Source organism: Triturus cristatus, chromosome 7 (genome assembly GCF_964204655.1).
Source record: "Triturus cristatus chromosome 7, aTriCri1.1, whole genome shotgun sequence".
Taxonomy (NCBI): Eukaryota; Metazoa; Chordata; class Amphibia; order Caudata; family Salamandridae; genus Triturus; species Triturus cristatus.
In genome coordinates this window covers 1429723019-1429735956 of record NC_140590.1, presented here as the reverse complement: position 1 = coordinate 1429735956, position 12938 = coordinate 1429723019, and the positions used below count along the sequence as shown (strand labels likewise).

At 38.8% G+C, this 12938-nt stretch overlaps 1 protein-coding gene across 2 annotated transcripts in view; it reads right to left on the bottom strand.

The window, feature by feature from the left end:
* Positions 1 to 264: 264 nt before the first annotated feature.
* UBE2V1 (ubiquitin conjugating enzyme E2 V1) overlaps positions 265 to 12938 on the bottom strand; it is a 128488-nt gene continuing 115814 nt past the window's right edge. For both annotated transcript variants that reach the window (XM_085619154.1, XM_085619153.1), the window contains exon 4: positions 265 to 1921. In XM_085619154.1, coding sequence (XP_085475280.1) covers positions 1775 to 1921 — 147 coding nt within the window. In that variant the 3' untranslated portion in view covers positions 265 to 1774. The remainder of the gene's footprint in view (positions 1922 to 12938) is intronic.

Below are 12938 nucleotides of genomic sequence, written 5' to 3'. Positions count from 1 at the left end.
CATTTAAAGTGGAAATAGTATCTACAAAAAAGACTACAGATTACAAGCAAGTTATTATTTCTTTACTTTCAAATACCCATGTTAGTTTATTTTTAAAGCTCCAATCCCCCCCCCCTCCCCCCATTTTCTGGGGTTCTATATATGTTGCTATGACCTTTACAATACTTGCAGAAAAAAAAAGAACATATATATAATCTAATTCCATTGGCAATTACAATGAAAAGATTAAACAAAAGTATGTACATGAATAAATCAACTCCCCTATAATATTAATGCACACTTTTTATTATATTAAAATCAGGCAATGGTCTGATACAATAAAAAGGCTGCTTATGGAATACTGTTCTGTTTAATTACAATGGATATTTCATCCTTCCAACTATTTTGAGTGTTTCTAAAAAAGTGAAACGGAATATACTAAATGTCCACTGATATGACTACTGCTGGTTTAAAAGAAGTGGCTTTACACAAACACTGACTTTTCCCAAACAAAAAAAAATGTAGGATGCACTTCAGTTTAGCATCCACATTTCAGTATACAATGGTCCAAAACAGCAGATCTAATAAAGAGTTAGATTGTAGCCTTCAACCTCCTTCAATGTACATTTTTGTAACTAAATTCAGCAGCTTAAATGCCGGCTCTGTAATGAAAATGGGAAACTGTTAGGAGACAAAGTACGTCTCTACCACGAAAACAAACAATTATAGAGGGCAAAGTTAGAGTGCAATTTATTGAAAACAACCTTTCCTGTCAAAAATTACATTGCGAATTAATCGCCTCGCTGTTCTGGAGTGCTTTATTTAGAATGTCGACAACACATGAATTTGGTTCTTTGCTAAACAAATTGTTGAAAAGTATAGGGATCAGCAGATTAGGGCAAGAGAAATGTTTTAATGTGTCAAAATCCAGCTCTTACCAAGGGCCACCTCTGTTAGAAGCCATTGATTTATGAATTGGAAGGGGTCATTTCCTCAAGTAGATGCACAATGACATTGAGAAAATGGCAACTTTATTCAAGAAGTAAAGATGAAAGGTGAAGTGAGAATATTACTCTAAAACATGTACACTAACAATGGATGGGAAGAGAAATCACAGCATGTGTCTCCACAGGTTGGTGAAGAGAAAAAATGATTAAAAAATGTAAGCTTTTGGGTAGAGTGGGACAACCCTGAATTTCTTGTGCGAGGCGGGATAATGAAGAACAAATACAATCTCCACCTTGGTTGAAGGTTGTGTGGAAGAAAAAGTCATAATATTAAAAACTAAGAGTCCACAAGCACATCCAGCCTTTACTAGAGACAGCACAGAGGGAGGGATGACTAAGGGTAGAATACATCCCCTTTAGTAGTCTACATAGTCTACTGTAAAACTGGAAGTGAAAACGTGTGTAGACTAATAAATAGCCCTGAGCTTCAACTCCATTGAAAAAGAATGTAAAAACTGCAGCAAATTGTTTGTCATTATGTTTTCACAGTTGAGCTTTATGTGCCACAATGTTCCCAACAGTAATATTTTAAATAGATTTTTCTTGACACCAGAAGTTCAACTATGCAGACAGTGATTACACATGGCAAAGTTATGTAATAGGACAACCTATATTTCAGATGTAAAATCAAGATTGTTTACAGTATCTCAAGATAAATTGCCGTCGAATGGGAACTCCTTTCCAATACTCTGAGGTCTACAAGATGTACCTATAAAATGTACTACTGTGGAAAATGAAAAACAGCTTAAAACTGAAAGTGGGGCTTTTTTCTTTCTTTTCTTTTTTTTTTAATTGCTGTAACATTGTCCTTCGGGTGGCTGAGGAAGTTTCATGTTTTCTTTAGACATCATAAGACGCCGGAGCTCTTGTAAGACAACTTTGATGCTATATGTATTCTGCCATTTTGCTAGAACAGATATGGCTCTTGAATCCACCTATAGAAGAAAAAAAAAATATTCAAACCTAATATAAATATATATATATTTAATTCAATAACTTTTTGTAAAGTTTGGGCTCTATAACAAATTTAAAAAGCAAGCAAGATATTTTAAATAATATTGCAGATTGTGTTTTAAAATAAACCACAAATCAAGGCATGCATATGAAAACTGCAGTTGCTTAAACTTTTTTCTATGACAAAACAAACCACAAAATGTTTCAAAACAAAATTGGGGGCACAGCTTCCAAGACTCTAGCGCAAACATTTACTTTGGAATTCCGGCAAGGCCCACATCTCCAGTGACTATTTGGAAATCTGTATTGTGTACTGAATGTTCCTTTGCTGGTCAGGGGTGCACAGAGCACAACGGGCTGCAACAGAAAAGGATCACTAATTGGAGTGTCAGATACTTACAAGAGAGCACCAGCTTGCTCTGAGGGTCAGCAGAGTATCTTTGGAAGGTTCACTTCAGGTGTGGGGGGGAGCACAGACAGAATCAGAATGGGGATATGGTGAATCAGAGCTTTATCCTTCTCCCGCTGTGACACGAAAGTGTGTCATAGAAGCAAAAAAAGGAGTGCTTGATCTGCCGAAGGGGAAAGACGGAAGGTGCACTGGATTGCCCGTCTACCTTGCTGACTGACCCCTTTTGGTGGGCACTCATCAGTATTTTCCCCCAGAGTATTGCTAATGGACACACAAAAGGTTCCCTAATGAAGATAAAGGTAAACAGAAAAGGGGGAAAGCAGAGAAGAGTGCGCTAGACACGTGTGGTTCCCGCTGAGGCTTTCCTAGCCACAAGACAATGGCTAGCACTGCAAGATTTAGATCCCTGGTTTTCACACAAAAAAGTACTCCCATTTATGCCCTTTAAATCAAAAGATATTGGGCCAATGGCAAAAGTCTCTACATGAGTGAGTGGGCTATTTTACAAAACAGGGAAGGGTAAAAACTGACCACGCAAGCCATCTTATGGTTGTGATTTTTGCCCCTGGGTTTGGCCTTTTCACTTAGTGTACTTTCCACTGCCACTGAGGGTTGAAGCATTGCTAAACTGGTCTCGTACTATGGTGAGCATTTGGTGGAATGAAAATGCCAGAAGCAAAGTAACAACGCAGTTAAGCATTTAGTTAGCGGCAGAGAACAAAGCCGTATGAAGTTGATATTTACGTTGGATACATAGACTGCTTCCATATGTAATAAACAATAATTCCTTTGTGCATTCCATGCAACTCCTAAGTAGTGTAATACTTTTACTGGAAAAGGGGGTAGCGTAGGAGAGTTTCAAAGTTTGACGGCCCGGTTATCATATCTTTTCAGAAAGATGGAGATTGAAATAGCCAGATGCATAGACCAATCTTCTTCTTTCTGAGATGTGCAGCTATCTCCATCATGCATTTTTTAAAAGTGCGCCGGGTTGATTTCTTAGCAAAAACAGAGCTTTGTGTAGGACTGTGGTTTTCAAATCCTGCAATGTTTCAATGATTCTTACAACTGGGATTTAGAAGTAGGAGTCTTGTAGGTCCATCAAGCAAATCGAATTCCCCCTGATGCCATTGCAATGCATTGTTTTACCACGCATGTTTTTGCTACTCAAATATTACAATGCATACCATTAGTACACGTTTTTATTTAGTCACATCAAAAAGTTCACCTCGCAAACTAGCAAGCACACATTTACCACGCATGTCATTACAAGCAGAAGTTTAAAAGCACATGCAGCATTTGAAAAAACGTCTGAACACTGTTACGAAGTCTACTGCGCTGGTTAACCTTCCTCACAGGGAGCACGCCGACAGCGTAACTTTTTATCACAAAGCGGCAGTTGAAAAGATCCTATTCCCCACCTTATTATCTTGTGCAGCTGCCATGTACGCCCTCTCTCATAGCAGGTACCAGGTACCTTACAGCTGGCTGAATATATGACGTTACTTCGCATGCGTTTACAACACATGCCTTTACAAGGTGGTCAGTACAACGACCGTGTTGTTACCACGCATACCATTACAACGCAATTCACTACAACAAACTGCTCTAGGGGGCGCTGGAGTTTGGAACAGTATATTTTACTATTCCAACTCCAGTCTGTGCAACAGTAGGGAAGGTGTTGGATTTAAAACCCAACACCTAAAGCACCCTACAACAAGGATGACATTTTTAAACTGATACTTTGAAAGTGTTGCACTTACCAGAGGATAATAATGAACTATTTGATACGGTTGATACATATAGTGGCTTCACAAATTGAGAGCCAACATGCCTACTAAGGTGCAAAGAAAGATGTGGGCACTACTATGTTGAAAGGTACATGCTCTAATGGCAGAAAACCAACAAGCCACTCAATGGGAGAGCTGAGAGTCCTCTGCTTATGAAATATCATCATGTGAAATCAATTAACTGGTATCTAATAGTGTGATTTTTGAATTTTCTTGTTAAAGGAACGGACATGAATAAGGCTGACTGCCGAAACAAGTCTTCAGAGTAATAAAGTCAAGATAACAGTCCGTGAGTGCTCCGACTGGTTCCCTGGGGAGCTAATTGTTGAAAAGTATTTGTGTGAGTCCACATCTCACAATAGAGGCACCCGTTGAAGAGTTTGGATATATCTCCAACAAAGTCGCCCTCAGGCAAGGACGTGCCGGCAATAGAGTGATTCGAAAATCCTTCATTACACGGAAACCAGCGTTTTAAATTGAAATCAAGTTCTGACCTGTTTCGGGGCTTTACAGCTCCTTAATCATAGGAAGAAATTTGCCATCCACTGAAATGCTCATTGGCGCAATTGCCTGCATGCTTTATACATCCTAGTGGGCTCTAAGGTGAGTTTTGTTTAAAGCATGCTGGTACCTGTAGTGTTTTCTTGAGCAGCATATTATCCCACAGTGGGTTCAGTGTGATATACAATGTTTTTTGTCAAAATAAATAAGCCCCAATGGGCCTCAGAGGAGGAGTTGCCGGTTTTTCATTTCCTTCTCTGCAGCGCCGCTTAAAGGCTCAGCATCTTTCCAAGTCTCTCTCCGCTAAGCGTCGGGGCAATCTCGCGGCCAGGCTAGCCGCTATGAATTCAAAAACAAAGGTGCCCACTTGAGATTGCCACACACATCGGGGAAAAGCACACCATCACGCAAGTGGCAGCGCATTCACAGGACTGCTCGCATTCCCTGAAGCCATACACGTTTCGAGCTTTCCTAAGCTCTTGATCACTGGCGGCGTGAAGCAGGAAGAAACGGCAATGTAAGAACAGCTGATTTTATTCAAAATAAAGTCCCCGCCCCAGTGGGCGTGTACAATGGCATGCTGGTTATAGTAGTCCCATATACTGCCATCATGACTTAGTTCATTAACCAAGTGGATGCCGTTTCCCACCTCAAAACAAATATATTCCGTTGGGCAGCAACAGTAATGATCCCTCAATGCCAAGTCTCCAAGCGTGTGAGGCACCCCTCTGCGCTCAAAGCACTCGTGGTTACGGGTGCTCAGGATCCACTAAGCGTCGGGGCAATCTCGTGGCCAGGCTAGCCGCTATGAATTCAAAAACAAAGGTGCCCACTTGAGATTGCCACACACATCGGGGAAAAGCACACCATCACGCAAATGGCAGCGCATTCACAGGACTGCTCGCATTCCCTGAAGCAATATGCGTTTCGAGCTTTCCTAAGCTCTTGATCACTGGCGGCATGAAGCAGGAAGAAACGGCAATGATATATATATATATACACACTTAAAAAACAATAGGTTTCACACATGTTATAGTTAGGTGGATATTTCACTCGTAAAAAACCAATGAAATTCCCCCATTATAGTTAGTTCAGATAACTAACTATAATAATAATAAGTCTGGCGCCGATTGACGAATCCTCGCGAAATTTTCCAAACTTTTGGCCAGCTCCGCTCCGCTCCTACCCTGAAAGTTTCGTGGTGATTTGTCAAGCGGGGTCTGAGAAAAAAGGGGGTCCCAAAACGCGTTTTCCCCATGCAATTTCCCATAGGATCTGTTGTCGCAGCTACAGCCCGAACCGCTGAACGGAATGACACCAAATTTGGCAAAGAGGTAGTCCTCAGTTCAGACTCGTGCCTTTTGCATAAATGGTGTGAATCCGTTTAGTAGTTCCTGAGAAAATTAGAATTAAAAAGTACATAAATATCTATGGCCGGGGAGGATCCGCGGACCCTACCCGCACCGTAAGCGGACCCTACCCGCACCGTAAGCCCACCCTACCCGAACCGAGCACGCACCCACCCGATCGCGCGCTGAATGCTAATTGGCTGTCGAGTATCTCTACATTCGAAACCAGGAACTGTTGGCGGCCATTTTCTGCCTCGGTAGAAGACAGGCTGAAGAAGCAAGGGGAATAAGTGTGTAAAGCATATAAAGGGGGAAGAGTGGAAATACTTTGACCCTCTAGAGGTGCTTAGGGAGTCCTAGAAGGACCCCCTGGGGTCCCATTTTTTTTTTTTAAACGGTGGAATGCGCGCACGGTGCGCGCATACTATCGCGTTGGGTGCACGGATTCTCTCGCGTTGGGTACACGGATCCACGGAATTTTCTTTTTAAAAAAGACAAGAAATCATTGGTTGTATGACTACTTTCTACACTGAAAGGTAGGGTGTATATTTCTGTTTTTTAAATGTATGATTCTTATTGGTTGACAAAAACAGATTGTAAGGAACATTATATATGATAAGCTGATATGTTGAAAAGTCAAGCACACTTCCTGTCTTGTTTAGCAACATTGTGTGCTGAACTTGTGACCTGTGTGCTCAGTGCAGTGTTCCATGAGCTGTATCTATAGTAACAGGTACAAGGCAGATTGGGGGAAGGGTTGAAATGTATTTCAGTTGGAAAGGGTTGAAATGTTTAACCAATAGAAACGTGTGTTTGCTTTTGAGTTTGTGTGTGAAGGATTGTGATTTGATGTTTACGTGTGGAAAATGAAAGGGAAACTTTTCCATTCTTTGTTTTTGCTGAGAGGGGCATAGTGCAGAGATTCTGTAAAAGAAAATATGGTGAGTGACCGATATACTTTTTAATCTACAAAACAACTTGAAAGGTGGGATGTATGTAGACTATTTTCATTTTAATCAGACTAATGTATTTCTCCTGCTAGAGTGTAGGGAGTACTTTTTTTCTCTACAATTTTATTGACTGTGTGCATGTAGAAACCATTCTGTGATAAGCATTTGTGTTTTTGATGCGTTTGTAGACAGATAACTGTGCTGTTTTTATATTTTGGTAGAATTAGAAACCAGTCTTTGTTTATGAATTTGTGAAATGAGTTATATTATGTATCTATACTAAAATGTAGTACTTCTTCTAGATGAAGAAATGTGTTTTGGTATAGTGCAAGGGATAGTGTTTGTCTAGAATCACAGTGAGTATGTTGCATTCGGGAACCACTGTGAGAAGCATTTGGTAACATCGTGTATTTGCTGACAGATAACTGTTTTAAAACCTGTCTTGTTGTCAAGTTTTAGTAGCATTAGAAGGCAGTTTTTGCTTATGCTTTGATTAAATGAGTCAGGCTTTGACACAAAAGTGCAGTCCTGAAATATGTAGATTGTGTGCAGTTCCCTTAACACTTGCACTGTAGTGACGTTGTGGGCGTGGTGCATCCTCCAAAAATGCATCCTTAGATTCGGTGAATATTTTAAGGTGACAACATTTACAGTTTTTGTAGGTTAAACTTATAAAATTTTGTTAGCTGTATGCATTTTATGTATCTGTGATTTGTATCTTGTTTTTTTTTTTGAGAATAGCATGTTTTTTTTTTAAACAATCTTTGAGATTGTTTTTTTTTTGCCCGCTGTTAAGTGATGAGTACGATTGAAATAACTATTTTTAGTGAAATTTAATATATTCTGAGAACAGCAAAAAAGGCAAAAAAATTACTTTGTGGAAATTATGCTGTGTTGTAAAAAATGTATTACTACATGTTATAATTTTTTTTTCCTTTTCTTTCACAGATCCAAATTTTAAAATAAGCAATTTTTATGAATTGAGATTGGAATGAAAATGTGAAAGAAATGTGTACCATTTTTCATTCCTATTACTGTGAAAGTAAGTTTAACTAAGTCTCAATATGCAGAATGAGGAGGTCTGCAAGAAGCTACAAAGTTGAAACATGTTTCTAAAAACACTGTTTATACCTTTGTAGTTTTGAAATCTGACCATAATCCGATATCATGTGACCTGCTAAAAAAGAGATTTGAGGGGTTCATAATATTTCCTATTTTAGCTATTTAAGGACCGCAATTATTTCAATTCTTCTTTGAACATATTTGCAGACAAAACTCTGTGCTTACCTTTTATCATTCGCAAGGAATTTTAAAACTGGAAATATGTCACTTTTTGTAACATAGTTCTTGTGTAAGATACTCTTTCATATTTACAAAGAGAGGAAAAGGCACTCTGTGCACTTTTTATACTCCATGTAAATACAACCTCATCATGCAGACCACTGTGTTGAAAGGGTGTTCTATAAGTGTTGTTGTGCACGATTGCACTTAATACTCATAGAATAAGACACATGTCTAGATTTATCAGAAATCATAAATCTCGATATGTGTGTGAATGGTGTACCATTCTAAAATTGGTGTAGGAAAGCACAACAAGGAGAATTGTTTTAATTTCTCCACATTTTTATATCTTCAATGCATGCTGAAATGTTCAGCATACATTGAAGGAGAAAAATGCATTTTCTCATTGTTTTTGTGCAGGAAGGTGTGTCTTCCTGTAGAAAAGCAAACAGCACATGACACAGATATCCTTGCACTATGGTGCAAGGGTGCCTTTGTCACCACATGGCTGCAGTTTAAGTAGCCGTGCAGACAGAAGCATAGTTTTGCAACATATTTATGTACATATGTTGCATCCCTGTGCTTCGGAAGTACTACAGCACACTGCAGTTAAAGAGGTTACTGTGTGATGCTGCAGCACTTCCTCATAGTTCTGCACTTATACATTCACTATACGCTACTAATGCATTCATTCAATTACATACTACACATACATTCATCTAAAATAACACTAAAAGAAATTTTGCTCTTTTTTAAACCAGGAAAGTTAGTTCTTACAAGAACTTTTTTTTTTCTTCTTTCATAATTTTTTGAGTTTACTGAACAATTTTTAAATAGTTTTTCATTTTTCTGCAAAAAAACAAAACAGGAGAAACCAAACAATGAACTTCAAGGAACAATAAAAAAAAAAAAAAAAAACTAGCAAATGTGACTTTCTTGCCGGCGGCAGATCAGATCGATCGACTGCTCATCATAGCACAAAGTCGCATTGCACTTAGTGCAGAGCACTTTTAAAAATTGAAACTGAGGACGGATGTCCAAGGTTTGGGCTGATGGATGCACTCTTGAGGTGCTCGGCTGCAAAGAAGTGGATGGCGCAGGAGTGTTTCTCATCTGTCGGCAGTCTTCTCGTGCAAGATTGTTTGGATGAAGGGTCCTCATGTGCTTCATCATACTTGCCGTGCCGCACGAGTATTTCTTGTTAGGATCCCCTCGCGATAGGACTCTTTTGCAAATCTTGCACGTGACCAAGGTGGCATTGGTCTTATTCTGCCCCTCGGGAAAAGTAAAAAATTTCCACACCACTGAAGAAAAACGTTCTTTGGGTGGTGCCTCCGCTAAAAATTCATCCTCAGAAGTATGAGGTGATGCAGGTGATGCCTGCTGCCCTGAAGCCATTTTTGGTTGAAAAAAGTTAGAGCTAAGTGTAAACTTAGTCTAAAAATCCGCGCACCTACCGCTTCATAGACGTAGATGACGCATAGCGGAAGCGCGTAAACGTTGCGTTACATACATCGAACAGGTCGCGTATAGGCTGGGAGTCACGTACCGTTCGCATTGCAATCGCGCACTAAACACGTACCCAACGCTCACCATGCGCGGATGCTATCGCGTATGGATCGAGAACGGTGCACTTAGGGTGCGCGGATCCAAAAACATTGAAAAAATATATATAAAATAAAGTTTTGAACATGTAGTTAAAAAAATATGTTTGAAAAACCCATTAAGTTCAAATAATATTTTTTAATTTTTAAAAGAATTAATTGAAAAAATAAGTTTAAAAAATGGTGATAAAGTATTTTAAAAAAAACTTAAATAATGAAATTGACACACTGAATTTGAAAAATATACGAATCCAATGAAAATCATTAAACATGATCTATTCAGAGATAAGTTATAGATAGGAATTAGCATTTTAAAAACCTTTGAAATTCACTGAAAAATCCATAGGTTTCATGCACGTTCTAGTTAGAAATTGGCATTTAAAAAACCTTTGAAATTCACTGAAAAAACCAAAGGTTTCAGGGGCGTTATAGTTGGGAATTGGCATTTAAAAAACCTTGGAAATTCACTGAAAAAAACATAGGTTTCAGGGGTGTCATAGTTAGCTGGACATTTCCCTCGTACAAAACCCTAGAAATTCCCCTGTTATAGTTAGTTGAGCTAACTATAACTCGCGCCCCCGCAATGCACTGCTGATGACGTCACATATTAAATCACTCATGACATGGTCAGTGACATCACTCATGACATCACTGATGACATCATCCATGTGATAAATTACTGCATCTTCTCACACCCTAATTTAACCTTTGATATACCAACTCAAAATTTCAGACGTCTATTCTCAAAACCATAGACACTTCAATACCAATAGCTACATACCCACTCATTAACTCTTAGGACTACATACACCTCCACTCACTCACCTGTACAGTCACTCATACTTGCAGTCACTCCGTGCAAGACTATCATATGCATTTACACACCTATATAGACACTCACAGACCGCCAATCATCCATTGAGGTACTGACACACCTAGTCAGTCGTGCAAGTAATTAAACAGTCCAATCTACTCACCTATACAGTTAAACACACTCAAGTTCACTTACTTATAAAAATAGTACCACATTCTTACGCTCTTATACAATCATTGATACAAGCACACACTCCTCCATACAGCCACTCTCACAATTACACACACTCACATATACCCACTTATATACTCTTACACGCATATATACTGCCTTTCACATATGTAGTTAGTCACACATGTACCACTGGGATATACATTCAATCCCCAACACACCCATACATACACTCACCCAACCATACAGTTGATCACAGATGCACTCTTAAAACCATGCACCCATAGAATAACCCACTCACACATCTATGCATAGACACACACACCCTACCCACACAAACACTCAGGAACCCATACAGATACTCAGACAACCAATCAATAACCCATATAGACACTCATAGCTATTTACAAAACCATGCAGCCACTTATACACCTACACACAGACACATACAGACATTCATTTGAATAAAAGAGAGGGACCCCTATGCCAAAGGAGAGGGGCACCAAAACGACCTTAGTCACACCAGAAACCCTCCTTGACAACAATATACTTAGATCACTTCACACTAGTAGGATGAGAATAGGACAACAGAGATGTAATCAAAAAGAGAGGGAATTTTTTTTTGAAAATATATAAATTTATTAAAATTACGTTACTAGGAACAAATATCAAACAATGCACATTGTCATATAGCAAATGAGGCGATGACAGTGTCCACATTTCAAAAAGCACTCAAATATTGTTTAAAAATTACTTTGGTCTTTTTTAAAAAAAACATTCACAAATGCAATAAAAATAATCACATAAAACATGGGATTGGGAACAAAAGAAAAGGACAAATTAGTCCTATTAACACAAGGAAATCACCAAATCAAGAGTTTATCGGTTGCGACCTAAATCAATGTCATTTCAAATATCTATGTCACACAAACAATCATAGATTTTGTGTAATTTCCTTCTTAGAGAGCATCGACGCGTTTCGGTGGGCACTGAATCTCAGCCAACACCTTCATCAGGAAATATTTATTTGGGTCCCAATAACAATTACAGATTTTTATATGATACACTGTATCCTTATATGGTCCGACAACAATTCCTTTTTACTCTTTCCTTCCTCTTATTTAATTTTTTAATTGATATTGCATCAGGCCAGGAGAGATTCCGTCACGTGGATTTAATGGAATACCCAAGTTTGCAGCAACTCCGGGTTTGAATAAACCTCAGGACGCTATTTTCTTTATTTTAATAAAATCCTTCTTGATATTTCCATCACAAAAGGCAAGGAACCTTGGATAAAAACCCGTTTCTTCGTCGGGTATTTAAAATTGTAGAGGCGTCCCAAACCTGGGATCGGTGTACCTGAAGCGCTCTGTATCGTCTGAGTCCATTGACTGAGAAGGTGTCACCGTGCGGACTATATTAGACGACACAGAGCGCTCTGAGTGTTCCGATCCCAGGTTTGGGACGCCTTTACACGTCTATATACCGAACGAAGAAACGGTTTCTTATTAGACGATACAGAGCGCTTCAGGTACACCGATCCCAGGTTTGGGACGCCTCTACAATTTTATATACCAGACGAAGAAATGGGTTTTTATCCAAGGTTCCTTGCCTTTTGTGATGGAAATATCAAGAAGGATTTTATTAAAATAAAGAAATTAGCGTCCTGAGGTTTATTCAAACCCGGAGTTGCTGCAAACTTAGGTCTTCCATTAAATCCACGTGACGGAATTTCTCCTGGCCTGATGCAATATCAATTAAAAAATTAAATAAGAGGAAGGAAAGAGTAAAAAGGAATTTGTCGGACCATATAAGGATACAGTGTATCATAAAAATCTGTAATTGTTATTGGGACCCAAATAAATATTTCCTGATGAAGGTGTTGGCTGAGATTCAGTGCCCACCGAAACGAGTCGATGCTCTCTAAGAAGGAAAATACATAAAATCTATGATTATTGTTTGTGTGACTTAGATATTTGAAATGACATTGATTTAGGTCGCAACCGATAAACTCTTGATTTGGTGATTTCCTTGTGTTAATAGGACTAATTTGTCCTTTTCTTTTGTTCCCAATCCCATGTTTTATGTGATTATTTTTATTGCATTTGTGAATGTTTTTTAAAAAA